Source organism: Tubulanus polymorphus, chromosome 12 (genome assembly GCF_964204645.1).
Source record: "Tubulanus polymorphus chromosome 12, tnTubPoly1.2, whole genome shotgun sequence".
Taxonomy (NCBI): Eukaryota; Metazoa; Nemertea; class Palaeonemertea; order Tubulaniformes; family Tubulanidae; genus Tubulanus; species Tubulanus polymorphus.
In genome coordinates, this window is record NC_134036.1 from 5,535,090 (window position 1) to 5,549,879 (window position 14,790).

The 14,790-nt window shown below is 37.4% G+C and overlaps 1 protein-coding gene across 1 annotated transcript; it reads right to left on the reverse strand.

Annotated features, from left to right (window-relative positions):
- Positions 1-12,553: 12,553 nt before the first annotated feature.
- On the reverse strand, positions 12,554-14,443 carry LOC141914212 (juvenile hormone acid O-methyltransferase-like). The gene is made up of 4 exons (XM_074805479.1): positions 14,166-14,443; positions 13,377-13,667; positions 12,964-13,135; positions 12,554-12,723 (listed from the first exon to the last, which is right to left on the reverse strand). Exons 1-4 carry the CDS (start codon positions 14,358-14,360, stop codon positions 12,554-12,556), a joined length of 828 nt encoding a protein of 275 aa, XP_074661580.1. The 5' UTR covers positions 14,361-14,443.
- Positions 14,444-14,790: the final 347 nt, after the last annotated feature.

Genomic DNA, 14,790 nt, shown 5'->3' on the forward strand with positions numbered 1-14,790 from the left:
ATAAATTTCATTTTCAATTTCAATTTCACAACGGTGCGACCAGACGATTTATAAAGAGAGAAATGGATATTTAATCAAACTGTTGAAATAATGCGGCTGATTCGATTGGTTTCAATTCTCTTTAGCTCTATTACTCAGACGTACTCAAATCGGTATCGTGCATCATATGTGCTAGGAGCATTAACAGTTTTTGTTTGTTTCCAAGTTATAAATACGAAACCGTTTTTAAACTATCATAATAAATTCTTAATCATACGTCTACTAAAGCGGCATAATTCAGGAATCTGGAATCTCTGAAACCGTCGAGACTGAGACGGTCGTCATTAAGTAATTGATTCCTCGTTTACAAAATTGTTGAAGTTTTGAGAATTGAACGACTGAGTGATAGAAGGAACATCTGTGTAATTTCATCATTTTAACTAAAATATAAAGTCTCCGCTCGAGAAAGGGCTGACTTTTATAGACACATTTGTTTACGTACATGTCGGAATTTCAAACGTTGTAAACATTTCAACTAAAACGCGCCATAGCCTTACAAAGGCTTACAGGATATACACGAAAGTATCAAAGTCGTTACATGTTACTCATGGCAGACATGTTTAGGGTAATGGTACTAATCTGCTGGTTTTAGTAGTAGGAGCTCCCATAATTTTAAATTCATTAGGTTCTGTTTTGCGCAATTATTCATCAACTTTTTGCGTACAATCTCGAGGCAGGCAGAGTTAAAAACCGATTCGCATAGATCCTCCAACAGCCTCTGGGGTGTTTTCTCTTTTCATGGAAATGGAAGATTATTGTTAGACGTCGGCTGTATCGTCGAGGGAAATACGCCAACACGAGACTAATGTCGTCAAAACGAGAATAATGTCGTGAAAATGAGAATTAAGTCGTCAAACCGAGATTAAACTCGTCAAGTCAAGAATAATGTCTTCAAAACGAGAATAAAGTCGTTTAAATCGAGAATAACCTCGTCAAAACGACAAAAAGTCACAAACAAAAACAAATTAGATGCTGCTTCTACGGCGTTAGAAGCATCATTGGTTATAATATCGTTAAGAGCCCTCTCGTCGAGGGGGCCCAAAGATGAAACAGACATAGAGATGCTTAAGGTTATCACCTGCCATAATGATTTAGTCACGATCCATCGTGGTTAGTAATTCGGTCACAATAAAAGGGTTTAATACGCTTCGTGAAATCGATCCACGATCAGTAAAAGTAATACGTTCAAATATCAATTACTGCACACAATCTGATAGAAATTACTGCCTTTACCTTTTGATTATCTTCAATTTCTGTCGTTGTCCCGATAGGCCTCTCGTACTGTACAGCGCATTGCTATATTTTTCTTTTTTTTCGATTGGTACCTGTATAAAGCAAAATAATATGATCTTAAAAATATATGTGTGGTATTGGTTACGCTGAACATCCAAAATCATGGTCTCATTTTTGAATTTAAAAGTCAAGTTAAATCCTATCTTATAAATTTAAATTACAATAAATAAGAACTGGGTGCAGTCCACAGAGTTTAGCAGTTTCGAGAAAGACGGATTGATTTGGAGTTAACTCGATGAAAATCGACTGGTTTTTTTACTTCAGCATTTTTCTAACAGCGTTACAACCGGGTTCTTTTCTGGTTCTCACAAAAAATGATCATATCCTAAACCGATTTGAGATCAACGGAATCGATGAATAAATCCAATCGATTCCTTTTTAGGTAGACCTTTTTGGTGAAACTGGACCCAGAGTGTACATTCAGCTCATCCCCGTGACGTTCGAACTCGAACGCGATTAACTAGTTATCTGTTTTCGTCAATAATTTCTTGATCAAATGCGTCAGCTCGAAAATATGCATATTTTATTCTGCATTCTCACTGGTCGGTAGTACTTGAAGTACCTTTGTATTTTTCTTTGTAAAATACATACAATCAGTGTATAGTTCTGTCCCATTGCATTGTTTAATTTTATAGTCTCTTATGATGTCTAATTGAAAATACTTATATTAAAAATAAGTAAAACACTTGACTTTGTATACCCCTCGTGTCGACACGTGGAATAATTCCATTTCAATTTCAATTACTCTGACAAAACGGGGCCATCGATCTATTTCCCTTCACCGAGGAATCATAATCGTTCGCGTCGAATAGAAAAAAAACAAAAATCGAGAAACGAAACGAAACGAAACAAAACGAGACGAAAATAGATGTTAAACATGTTTTAATTTAAAGTCACCAGGATTATACCCTCGATAGCGAATCTTCCAGTCTGACCCACAACCAGGACACATCCGAACCTCACACTTTGCCTTGCAATCTTTATACTTAGGAAAATCGTAATTATAATAAGGACTGCAGTAGCCGCAGTTCCTGTTGACGCAAAGGGAACACATGAAAAACCCACTTGAATTAGCAAAACCAGTGACCATCAAAACAAAAAATAACAGATACTGAAAATAGAATAAATCAGGTGTTGTACATTTCTGTGAAAAGTACGTTATTCATACAAAAAATACACGATCCCTAAAGTGTTTCAATTCACACATACACACACGCACGCACGCACGCACGCGCGCACACACACACACACACACACAGTCACATGAATGCGTAAACGGAAGAGGACTGAGGCGAGGAGAAGACTCCGCTGTGGCCTGATAGCCACACGGTGATTCAACCCGTGGTAGATAAGGATCAACCATTGTTTTACTTGTGTGCAGTAGATCATACTACTGCGACAACACAGGCATTAACCCACGGCGAAACGGGATTCACCATATGTCGCTAGTGTGCGGTAAAACGTGGCCTACTGCGCAACGGGATGTTTAGCTCAGGACGTGACCGGGTGTCGCTAGCGAATATATATTTATAGAAATATAAATTACAAACAAGAACTATGCATTTACCTTCGATGACATGTTTCTCCGATTCGCTAGATCTCAACTCAAACGTGTTTGTGAAGTCTACAAATTCCTTCTGACAACCGCGTGTACGTGTACAACGGTGCGACCAAACGATAGCGGTTTATATGGAGAGACATAATATTTTGATCGAACTATTGAAATCAAGCAGACGTTTCAATTGGGTTCAATTCTCTTTGTCTCTATCACTCAGACGCACTCGAATCGGTATCGTATATCACCATCGCCCGATATCATATGCGTTAAATTTTAGCAGCTGTGTTAGGAGTATTAAGAATTTTTCGATGTTTCCGAGTTAATTATACTAAACATTTTAAACTATTATCATATATTCTTCAATAGCCGTCTTCTAGATAAGAGTGATATCGTTCTCGAATCTTCGAATTCATCGAGACTGCGACGGTCGTCATTTGTAAATGAGTTGAATTTTACAAATAGCTGGCTTTATTGATAATGAGAAAAGTCGTCGCTATATAATCATAAAATCTAATGGAATCGTATTGAATCAAAAAAGCCACTGTGAAGATCGTCGTAGTTATTTCACAGAGTAGTTGACGTATTCGAAAACGAAAAATTCGCAGAAAACCCAGTTATTTTTGGTTATTTCGCGCAGCTTCTTAACGTTGTATTAGATTATGGCTGGAATATAACAAGGCTCTTTGAACCAGTGAATTCTATGTACACAGTCCATCATATTTTAAAGCAGTTACTGAGAACAGAAATAAAACCGTGGATCACTTGATATTTGTGTAGGAAATCTCGTGCAGGCTTATGTTTGTGTGTCAAAGAAATGTTTCCGAGAATATCTTAACCGGGTATTTATTTCATTAACATTGACATTTTCTTTGATAACGAAATCCAGTTCGAATCTGCAGCAATGAATTTTTAGTGCGAATGTGAACTGGCGCGGAAAGTCGGTATCGCTGCTTTGTAACTACTTGATTTCTTCGTTTCAGAGTCCATATTTCATAATGCTTTCATAAGTGTTAGGGAACTAACAGTAACATGCATTTCGAATAAACTTGTAAACTCTAAGCCTACATTTATTGAGAACATTAGAGAATACGGTACGATCATTTTTGCCAATTTTCAGAAACTTTTCGACGCTGCTTTGCAGCTATATTTGTTTTGTTTTTTTTCATTTCTTTCCTCCATTCTACATAACTGCATGTTCGTGAAATCAATTGTGAATTCAATTTGGATTCTAAAACGGACAAGTTACTAATCTCGATCTTTCCGCTCGCTATAGCTTCAAAATTCTGAGAACCGCGATGTCGCTATAGAGGAAGGGTCAACGAAGAAGCAGTAGAAAACGCTTTATACTCGTATGACATAATCGTAACATGCGATACCGGTTCGAGTGCGTCTGAGTGATAGAGGGAATTTGAACAGATAAAACATCTGCATCACTTCACACAATTGTTATTGATTATGAACTGTCACTCACTCTCCGGTTCTCTCCCTCCCTCTCTATTCCAACGGCAAACTCGTTCATATGCGTGAAGCAGAATAGTAGAATAGGAATAAACATTACATCGACTTCACTAATGCCCGAAATCTGAGATCTAAACATTCATGAAAGGTTTGATAATAATTCATTAATAATTTATTCCATTATCTATTTATACAATGTGCTCATTGGCTTTACACTATATTAATAGGAATAAACATTACATCGACTTCACTAATGCCAGAAATCTGAGATCTAAACAGTCGCGAAAGGTTTGATAATAATTCATTAATAATTTATTCTATTATCTATGTATACAATGTGCTCATTGGCTTTACACCATATCTATTAATAGCAATAAACATTACATCGACTTTTCCAATGCCAGAGATTTGAAATCTACACAGTCGCGAAAGGTTTTAATAATAATTCAATAATAATTTATTCTGCCTAAAATCCATATACAATATGCGCATTGGCTTAACATCATATATTAAAGGGAACAGCGAAACAGAAAATTAAATCGAGTTTTATTAAAAGCTTTGATAGTTCCAAATAATTCCCTTTATTACACAATATGTTCAACTGTCTATTTAACATAACAGCCAACAGTAAGGAGCATGGATACATGATCGTCAACCAAAATGTAAATGCAATGCCATCAGAATTAACCTATTCAAAATATCCCCACAAAGCATTGTCGTGAAAAAAAGTATTCTTGCAATTCCACATCAGCATTAGTCTAATAACACGCCCTTTTAACCGAAGACAAATTCTTTATCTAGTAAAGTCTGAGCCTCATATTTCAGAAAAGGATTTTGTATCTTAAAGAATTCGTCAGTATTATGACTGTGTTGAGACTAGAAGATACACAATATCCGTGTAAGATGATAACGAGAGAAATCCCGCAATAAATTCAGCAAAAACGTACGGTGGCTGATAAGGGCCAAATGCATTGATTTTTACACGACCTCGGTTATAGAAAAATGCAAAACGAACCCTATAGAGCAAAAACGGATTTTTCAATTTTGCTACCGCGCAAAAACGAACTTTTCGTTTTTGCTAGGGCGCAAAAACGAAATATTATAGCGCAAAAACGAAAACATTCGTTTTTGCTTTATGATTTTTCGTTTTTGCTCCATAACATTCGTTTTTGCGCCCTAGCAAAAACGAACTTTCGTATTTGCTCTATTGAATTATTTTTCATATGACCTTGATTATAGAAAAATGCAAAATGAAAATCCATAAAGCAAAAATGATCGTTTTTGCCGGACTTTACTGCGCAAAAACAAAAAATCATGGAGAAAAACGAATATTTTCGTTTTTTCTCTATAATATTTCCTTTTTGCGCGGTAGCGAAACGAAAGTTCGTTTTTTGCTACGGTGCAAAAACGAATTTTATGGCGCAAAACATGAAATCATAATATTTCGTTTTGTGCGGTAAAATAAATTCTTGGACGCTAGCTAAGCGAAGAGCTCATTTTTGCTCTATAAGTTTCGTTTTGTGTCATTAAGTAATTGATTCCTCGTTTACAAAATTGTTGAAGTTTTGAGAATTGAACGACTGAGTGATAGAAGGAACATCTGTGTAATTTCATCATTTTAACTAAAATATAAAGTCTCCGCTCGAGAAAGGGCTGACTTTTATAGACACATTTGTTTACGTACATGTCGGAATTTCAAACGTTGTAAACATTTCAACTAAAACGCGCCATAGCCTTACAAAGGCTTACAGGATATACACGAAAGTATCAAAGTCGTTACATGTTACTCATGGCAGACATGTTTAGGGTAATGGTACTAATCTGCTGGTTTTAGTAGTAGGAGCTCCCATAATTTTAAATTCATTAGGTTCTGTTTTGCGCAATTATTCATCAACTTTTTGCGTACAATCTCGAGGCAGGCAGAGTTAAAAACCGATTCGCATAGATCCTCCAACAGCCTCTGGGGTGTTTTCTCTTTTCATGGAAATGGAAGATTATTGTTAGACGTCGGCTGTATCGTCGAGGGAAATACGCCAACACGAGACTAATGTCGTCAAAACGAGAATAATGTCGTGAAAATGAGAATTAAGTCGTCAAACCGAGATTAAACTCGTCAAGTCAAGAATAATGTCTTCAAAACGAGAATAAAGTCGTTTAAATCGAGAATAACCTCGTCAAAACGACAAAAAGTCACAAACAAAAACAAATTAGATGCTGCTTCTACGGCGTTAGAAGCATCATTGGTTATAATATCGTTAAGAGCCCTCTCGTCGAGGGGGCCCAAAGATGAAACAGACATAGAGATGCTTAAGGTTATCACCTGCCATAATGATTTAGTCACGATCCATCGTGGTTAGTAATTCGGTCACAATAAAAGGGTTTAATACGCTTCGTGAAATCGATCCACGATCAGTAAAAGTAATACGTTCAAATATCAATTACTGCACACAATTTGATAGAAATTACTGCCTTTACCTTTTGATTATCTTCAATTTCTGTCGTTGTCCCGATAGGCCTCTCGTACTGTACAGCGCATTGCTATATTTTTCTTTTTTTTCGATTGGTACCTGTATAAAGCAAAATAATATGATCTTAAAAATATATGTGTGGTATTGGTTACGCTGAACATCCAAAATCATGGTCTCATTTTTGAATTTAAAAGTCAAGTTAAATCCTATCTTATAAATTTAAATTACAATAAATAAGAACTGGGTGCAGTCCACAGAGTTTAGCAGTTTCGAGAAAGACGGATTGATTTGGAGTTAACTCGATGAAAATCGACTGGTTTTTTTACTTCAGCATTTTTCTAACAGCGTTACAACCGGGTTCTTTTCTGGTTCTCACAAAAAATGATCATATCCTAAACCGATTTGAGATCAACGGAATCGATGAATAAATCCAATCGATTCCTTTTTAGGTAGACCTTTTTGGTGAAACTGGACCCAGAGTGTACATTCAGCTCATCCCCGTGACGTTCGAACTCGAACGCGATTAACTAGTTATCTGTTTTCGTCAATAATTTCTTGATCAAATGCGTCAGCTCGAAAATATGCATATTTTATTCTGCATTCTCACTGGTCGGTAGTACTTGAAGTACCTTTGTATTTTTCTTTGTAAAATACATACAATCAGTGTATAGTTCTGTCCCATTGCATTGTTTAATTTTATAGTCTCTTATGATGTCTAATTGAAAATACTTATATTAAAAATAAGTAAAACACTTGACTTTGTATACCCCTCGTGTCGACACGTGGAATAATTCCATTTCAATTTCAATTACTCTGACAAAACGGGGCCATCGATCTATTTCCCTTCACCGAGGAATCATAATCGTTCGCGTCGAATAGAAAAAAAACAAAAATCGAGAAACGAAACGAAACGAAACAAAACGAGACGAAAATAGATGTTAAACATGTTTTAATTTAAAGTCACCAGGATTATACCCTCGATAGCGAATCTTCCAGTCTGACCCACAACCAGGACACATCCGAACCTCACACTTTGCCTTGCAATCTTTATACTTAGGAAAATCGTAATTATAATAAGGTCTGCAGTAGCCGCAGTTCCTGTTGACGCAAAGGGAACACATGAAAAACCCACTTGAATTAGCAAAACCAGTGACCATCAAAACAAAAAATAACAGATACTGAAAATAGAATAAATCAGGTGTTGTACATTTCTGTGAAAAGTACGTTATTCATACAAAAAATACACGATCCCTAAAGTGTTTCAATTCACACATACACACACGCACGCACGCACGCACGCACGCACGCGCGCACACACACACACACACACACACACATGAATGCGTAAACGGAAGAGGACTGAGGCGAGGAGAAGACTCCGCTGTGGCCTGATAGCCACACGGTGATTCAACCCGTGGTAGATAAGGATCAACCATTGTTTTACTTGTGTGCAGTAGATCATACTACTGCGACAACACAGGCATTAACCCACGGCGAAACGGGATTCACCATATGTCGCTAGTGTGCGGTAAAACGTGGCCTACTGCGCAACGGGATGTTTAGCTCAGGACGTGACCGGGTGTCGCTAGCGAATATATATTTATAGAAATATAAATTACAAACAAGAACTATGCATTTACCTTCGATGACATGTTTCTCCGATTCGCTAGATCTCAACTCAAACGTGTTTGTGAAGTCTACAAATTCCTTCTGACAACCGCGTGTACGTGTACAACGGTGCGACCAAACGATAGCGGTTTATATGGAGAGACATAATATTTTGATCGAACTATTGAAATCAAGCAGACGTTTCAATTGGGTTCAATTCTCTTTGTCTCTATCACTCAGACGCACTCGAATCGGTATCGTATATCACCATCGCCCGATATCATATGCGTTAAATTTTAGCAGCTGTGTTAGGAGTATTAAGAATTTTTCGATGTTTCCGAGTTAATTATACTAAACATTTTAAACTATTATCATATATTCTTCAATAGCCGTCTTCTAGATAAGAGTGATATCGTTCTCGAATCTTCGAATTCATCGAGACTGCGACGGTCGTCATTTGTAAATGAGTTGAATTTTACAAATAGCTGGCTTTATTGATAATGAGAAAAGTCGTCGCTATATAATCATAAAATCTAATGGAATCGTATTGAATCAAAAAAGCCACTGTGAAGATCGTCGTAGTTATTTCACAGAGTAGTTGACGTATTCGAAAACGAAAAATTCGCAGAAAACCCAGTTATTTTTGGTTATTTCGCGCAGCTTCTTAACGTTGTATTAGATTATGGCTGGAATATAACAAGGCTCTTTGAACCAGTGAATTCTATGTACACAGTCCATCATATTTTAAAGCAGTTACTGAGAACAGAAATAAAACCGTGGATCACTTGATATTTGTGTAGGAAATCTCGTGCAGGCTTATGTTTGTGTGTCAAAGAAATGTTTCCGAGAATATCTTAACCGGGTATTTATTTCATTAACATTGACATTTTCTTTGATAACGAAATCCAGTTCGAATCTGCAGCAATGAATTTTTAGTGCGAATGTGAACTGGCGCGGAAAGTCGGTATCGCTGCTTTGTAACTACTTGATTTCTTCGTTTCAGAGTCCATATTTCATAATGCTTTCATAAGTGTTAGGGAACTAACAGTAACATGCATTTCGAATAAACTTGTAAACTCTAAGCCTACATTTATTGAGAACATTAGAGAATACGGTACGATCATTTTTGCCAATTTTCAGAAACTTTTCGACGCTGCTTTGCAGCTATATTTGTTTTGTTTTTTTTCATTTCTTTCCTCCATTCTACATAACTGCATGTTCGTGAAATCAATTGTGAATTCAATTTGGATTCTAAAACGGACAAGTTACTAATCTCGATCTTTCCGCTCGCTATAGCTTCAAAATTCTGAGAACCGCGATGTCGCTATAGAGGAAGGGTCAACGAAGAAGCAGTAGAAAACGCTTTATACTCGTATGACATAATCGTAACATGCGATACCGGTTCGAGTGCGTCTGAGTGATAGAGGGAATTTGAACAGATAAAACATCTGCATCACTTCACACAATTGTTATTGATTATGAACTGTCACTCACTCTCCGGTTCTCTCCCTCCCTCTCTATTCCAACGGCAAACTCGTTCATATGCGTGAAGCAGAATAGTAGAATAGGAATAAACATTACATCGACTTCACTAATGCCCGAAATCTGAGATCTAAACATTCATGAAAGGTTTGATAATAATTCATTAATAATTTATTCCATTATCTATTTATACAATGTGCTCATTGGCTTTACACTATATTAATAGGAATAAACATTACATCGACTTCACTAATGCCAGAAATCTGAGATCTAAACAGTCGCGAAAGGTTTGATAATAATTCATTAATAATTTATTCTATTATCTATGTATACAATGTGCTCATTGACTTTACACCATATCTATTAATAGCAATAAACATTACATCGACTTTTCCAATGCCAGAGATTTGAAATCTACACAGTCGCGAAAGGTTTTAATAATAATTCAATAATAATTTATTCTGCCTAAAATCCATATACAATATGCGCATTGGCTTAACATCATATATTAAAGGGAACAGCGAAACAGAAAATTAAATCGAGTTTTATTAAAAGCTTTTATAGTTCCAAATAATTCCCTTTATTACACAATATGTTCAACTGTCTATTTAACATAACAGCCAACAGTAAGGAGCATGGATACATGATCGTCAACCAAAATGTAAATGCAATGCCATCAGAATTAACCTATTCAAAATATCCCCACAAAGCATTGTCGTGAAAAAAAGTATTCTTGCAATTCCACATCAGCATTAGTCTAATAACACGCCCTTTTAACCGAAGACAAATTCTTTATCTAGTAAAGTCTGAGCCTCATATTTCAGAAAAGGATTTTGTATCTTAAAGAATTCGTCAGTATTATGACTGTGTTGAGACTAGAAGATACACAATATCCGTGTAAGATGATAACGAGAGAAATCCCGCAATAAATTCAGCAAAAACGTACGGTGGCTGATAAGGGCCAAATGCATTGATTTTTACACGACCTCGGTTATAGAAAAATGCAAAACGAACCCTATAGAGCAAAAACGGATTTTTCAATTTTGCTACCGCGCAAAAACGAACTTTTCGTTTTTGCTAGGGCGCAAAAACGAAATATTATAGCGCAAAAACGAAAACATTCGTTTTTGCTTTATGATTTTTCGTTTTTGCTCCATAACATTCGTTTTTGCGCCCTAGCAAAAACGAACTTTCGTATTTGCTCTATTGAATTATTTTTCATATGACCTTGATTATAGAAAAATGCAAAATGAAAATCCATAAAGCAAAAATGGTTCGTTTTTGCCGGACTTTACTGCGCAAAAACAAAAAATCATGGAGAAAAACGAATATTTTCGTTTTTTCTCTATAATATTTCCTTTTTGCGCGGTAGCGAAACGAAAGTTCGTTTTTTGCTACGGTGCAAAAACGAATTTTATGGCGCAAAACATGAAATCATAATATTTCGTTTTGTGCGGTAAAATAAATTCTTGGACCCTAGCTAAGCGAAGAGCTCATTTTTGCTCTATAAGTTTCGTTTTGTGTTTTTCTATAATCGAGGTCGTGTGAAAATTATTGTATTTGGCACTTATCAGCCACCGTACTATTAGCCATCATCAGGCGTACGTTATGTGATTTTCCGGTCGATCTCTTACTCCTTCAACCAAAAAAAAAAACAAAAACAAAAGAAAAGTTAGTCAAAAGACAAATTATCTCTTTATGACACCAAACGAATTATGTACATTAACTTCAATTATGGACGAGAGACCATCGCTTGTAATACGATTAAGCTACTGTATACTTTAATTCAGGGTCGTAATCTCGAATAATAACAAACCTATAATAAGGCCTAATACTCCTTGACAAGTGACACAGTAACCATACGACATACGGTTGATTCTAATTTCAAAATTGATTAGGTCAATCTTTTACGACTTAATTCAGAGTTTCAGTAAGTTACTTTTTTCCTCAAGCTAAGCTCGACTAAGGTCGACTCACGACCCGATTATCTCGTCGTGAGATAAGAGCGGTTTTTAAAACGTGACCGCCGGTTACCGATCAATTCGTTGCATCGTCGTAATAGCGCTCAGGTCGACTACGACCCGATCGCCGCAGGCTTACTCTGTCGCTGATTTGCTACGAAGGTTTGATCGGGTCGTGTAAAAGCAGAACTGGTTCTATCCTCGCGATTCGGCTTATACGACTGGTCTGCGATCAATTCGTCGCGAAGCGCACGGTTCCCGATGAAAATATGGCAGGTCCTTCAGACGAGATGATCGGGTCGCAAGTCGACCTGAGCTTAGCTTTCTTCTACACACGATTAATCCTGCCATCCAGCAAAATATGAATGCATGTATTATGCGTTTTTTTGTACGTTTGACGTTTGTACCGCTATGATCGTCAGCATTTAGCCTCGAGTTTGTCAAATGAATTTCAAGTAAAATGACGCGAATCATGATTAATAAGTAGACTGAGACAACGTAAGGGGTCAACTAATGCTTAAGCATATCGGTCAGAGTGAGCTGATAATCAGTGATCCTACACGAGACACGTGGAGTTATACACATTGATATAAGTCGGGAATTATGAGCGGAAGATATCGTTTAAAAGATAGATCCATATGATCACCGCGTACTTCAAGATATATTTCCAATAAATATGTTTATCGCTAAGATATGATTTGCAGGTGGACCACAACAGCGGAAGCTGCCATGTGTAACGTGGCATTTTCATCGACTGGAACTTTTCTCATATAAACACCGAGCGCGTCGTCCATGAACTCGGCTAGTTTCGATTCGGGAATTCGTTTTACGTGCGGTAAAATTGCGCCGAACCATTCTGAAAAAAATAACACGATATGTAATAATAGTAGAACGTTCTTTGTTTCGCTATCATCGAAGTATGGTTAAAATCATTGTCACGGTCCAAATAAGGCCCGGAACAATTAACTCGAGCTTGATTCGTTCCAATTCGCGGCCCGGACCAAATCGTCTCCGTGTGACCGCGCCTGAAGTCTCGCGACGCCAACGGGTCCGGAAAACAAATGAGGGAGGATGTTTTCAGTTATGGTTCACTTACGTTTTGCAGATTCGCGATCGGAAAATGTGTAATCACGAGTTGTGATTTCACAACGTTTAACAGCGAACCCCAATGATTCAGCCATTCGGCGATATCCACTGACTATATCCGGAGACCTCCATTCGCTGTATTCCTCCCAGCTCGGCTCCAACGACCAGTCCGGTGTAAATCCCTACAGAAAAATAACTCGTCATTAGATCTGACTATAGAATTAAAAACCTTTCAAAAATGAATGTCCTTATAAGGTAATGCATCATTCGAAAGATAAAATTGCTCTATCAACATTTTTTATAGCATATTTAAATCGTAAATCGGTCGAACGGTTAAGCTGCTAGCTTTGGAGAGAACCGTCATTATCAACATAATCTGCACTCAGATGGTTACAACATTTCACACTGATGAATGAGTCATACCTGGAAATACGGAGACCATTTTTCCAATTTGTCTACATCGCACATGTGAACCATCATTGATGACGTAATCAGCACGAGGACGACTTCCCCGTTAACGGAGAGTAGACGTTTTATATTTTCCAAGTTCTTATATTGATTCGGAGTCCAGTGAAGAACCATGAACGACGTGACCAAGTCGAATTTCCGTCGCCAGTCCGCTCCGTACGAGTCGGGATCGGTCAAGTCGGCGACCAGGTATTCGATTTTAGGATTCGGATTTTTCGAACGGGCGAAATCGACCATAGATTCGTACTGGAATGCGATAGTAAAACAAACTATATAGATAAATAAACGCGATGTTTTTTTTCAATCCAGAATCAAATTCATTTTTCATTCATTGCTCGCGCATTTAGCAGGTCGGCCATTTTATGGTACAGCAAACATATAGCAAACATGCACACAAATTTTACCTCCCGTATAGAGACCACGGTGGGATCCCGGTTTGGACATTGGCCGAAATCCCTGAGTTAGCTGATGTTTCCTTGTAACAACCAAAAGATTTATTTTTTGAATCGGAGAAATATCTAGGCCCGAAATATTACAATCCATTTATTTGAATGAGGTAAGGCAAAGTGATACAATATAGCACTCTAGCTGAATTCCCTGCGTTTAGCAGGTTTTGGTTTGTCAAATCTGTCAAACCTGTGTCAATGCTGATTGGGCTAACGAAGGGTAACCTCTGAGCTGATGAACGATGCAGCTATGATATAACCCCCCCCCCCTCTGACCAACAAAGCAGACTGTATTTACCTTATCAAAAGCGGTAAGATGTTCGACGTTGTCCAATTTACTCAGTATGGTATTAGTGACTTCACCGCTACCGCAGCCTATATCCAATACATTACTGTAACCACCCGGCTTGAAATCAATGGTCGATAAAACATTAGCGGCCCAATTTCTGTTGCCGTCGCTAGCATTCGAATAAAGTTCCGCGTTCGGATTCATTCTGTATCTTCCGCAAGCAAGAACTTTAGATTGAATTAGATCGAGCGAAAATGTTCGAGATCTCGCGGAAGTGAAGAACAGAACCGCGATTACGAGTAAGAGTTTATGCGGGCGGTTTTAATATGATTTCGCACGTTTTCTATAGAGAGCCGCTTTCAAAACGGATCGCGGCGATATAACGTAAGTTTCTATTGCGGTCGGAGAATAAAAAGTAGCGGTTGAATCGAAACGTCAACATAACTCTATTGCTTTTCTTTCAAGAGGAAAGACTTGTCGCTTTTTCGTCGTTATTAGATCATAAAATAAAGATTTTTTCGTCGTTATTAGATCATAAAATAAAGATGACGGTCCCGACGTCGAAATTGAGAGGACACCACCAAACGTATACGCCGAAGAATCGATTTTATCGATTGAAATATATAGGTCAATA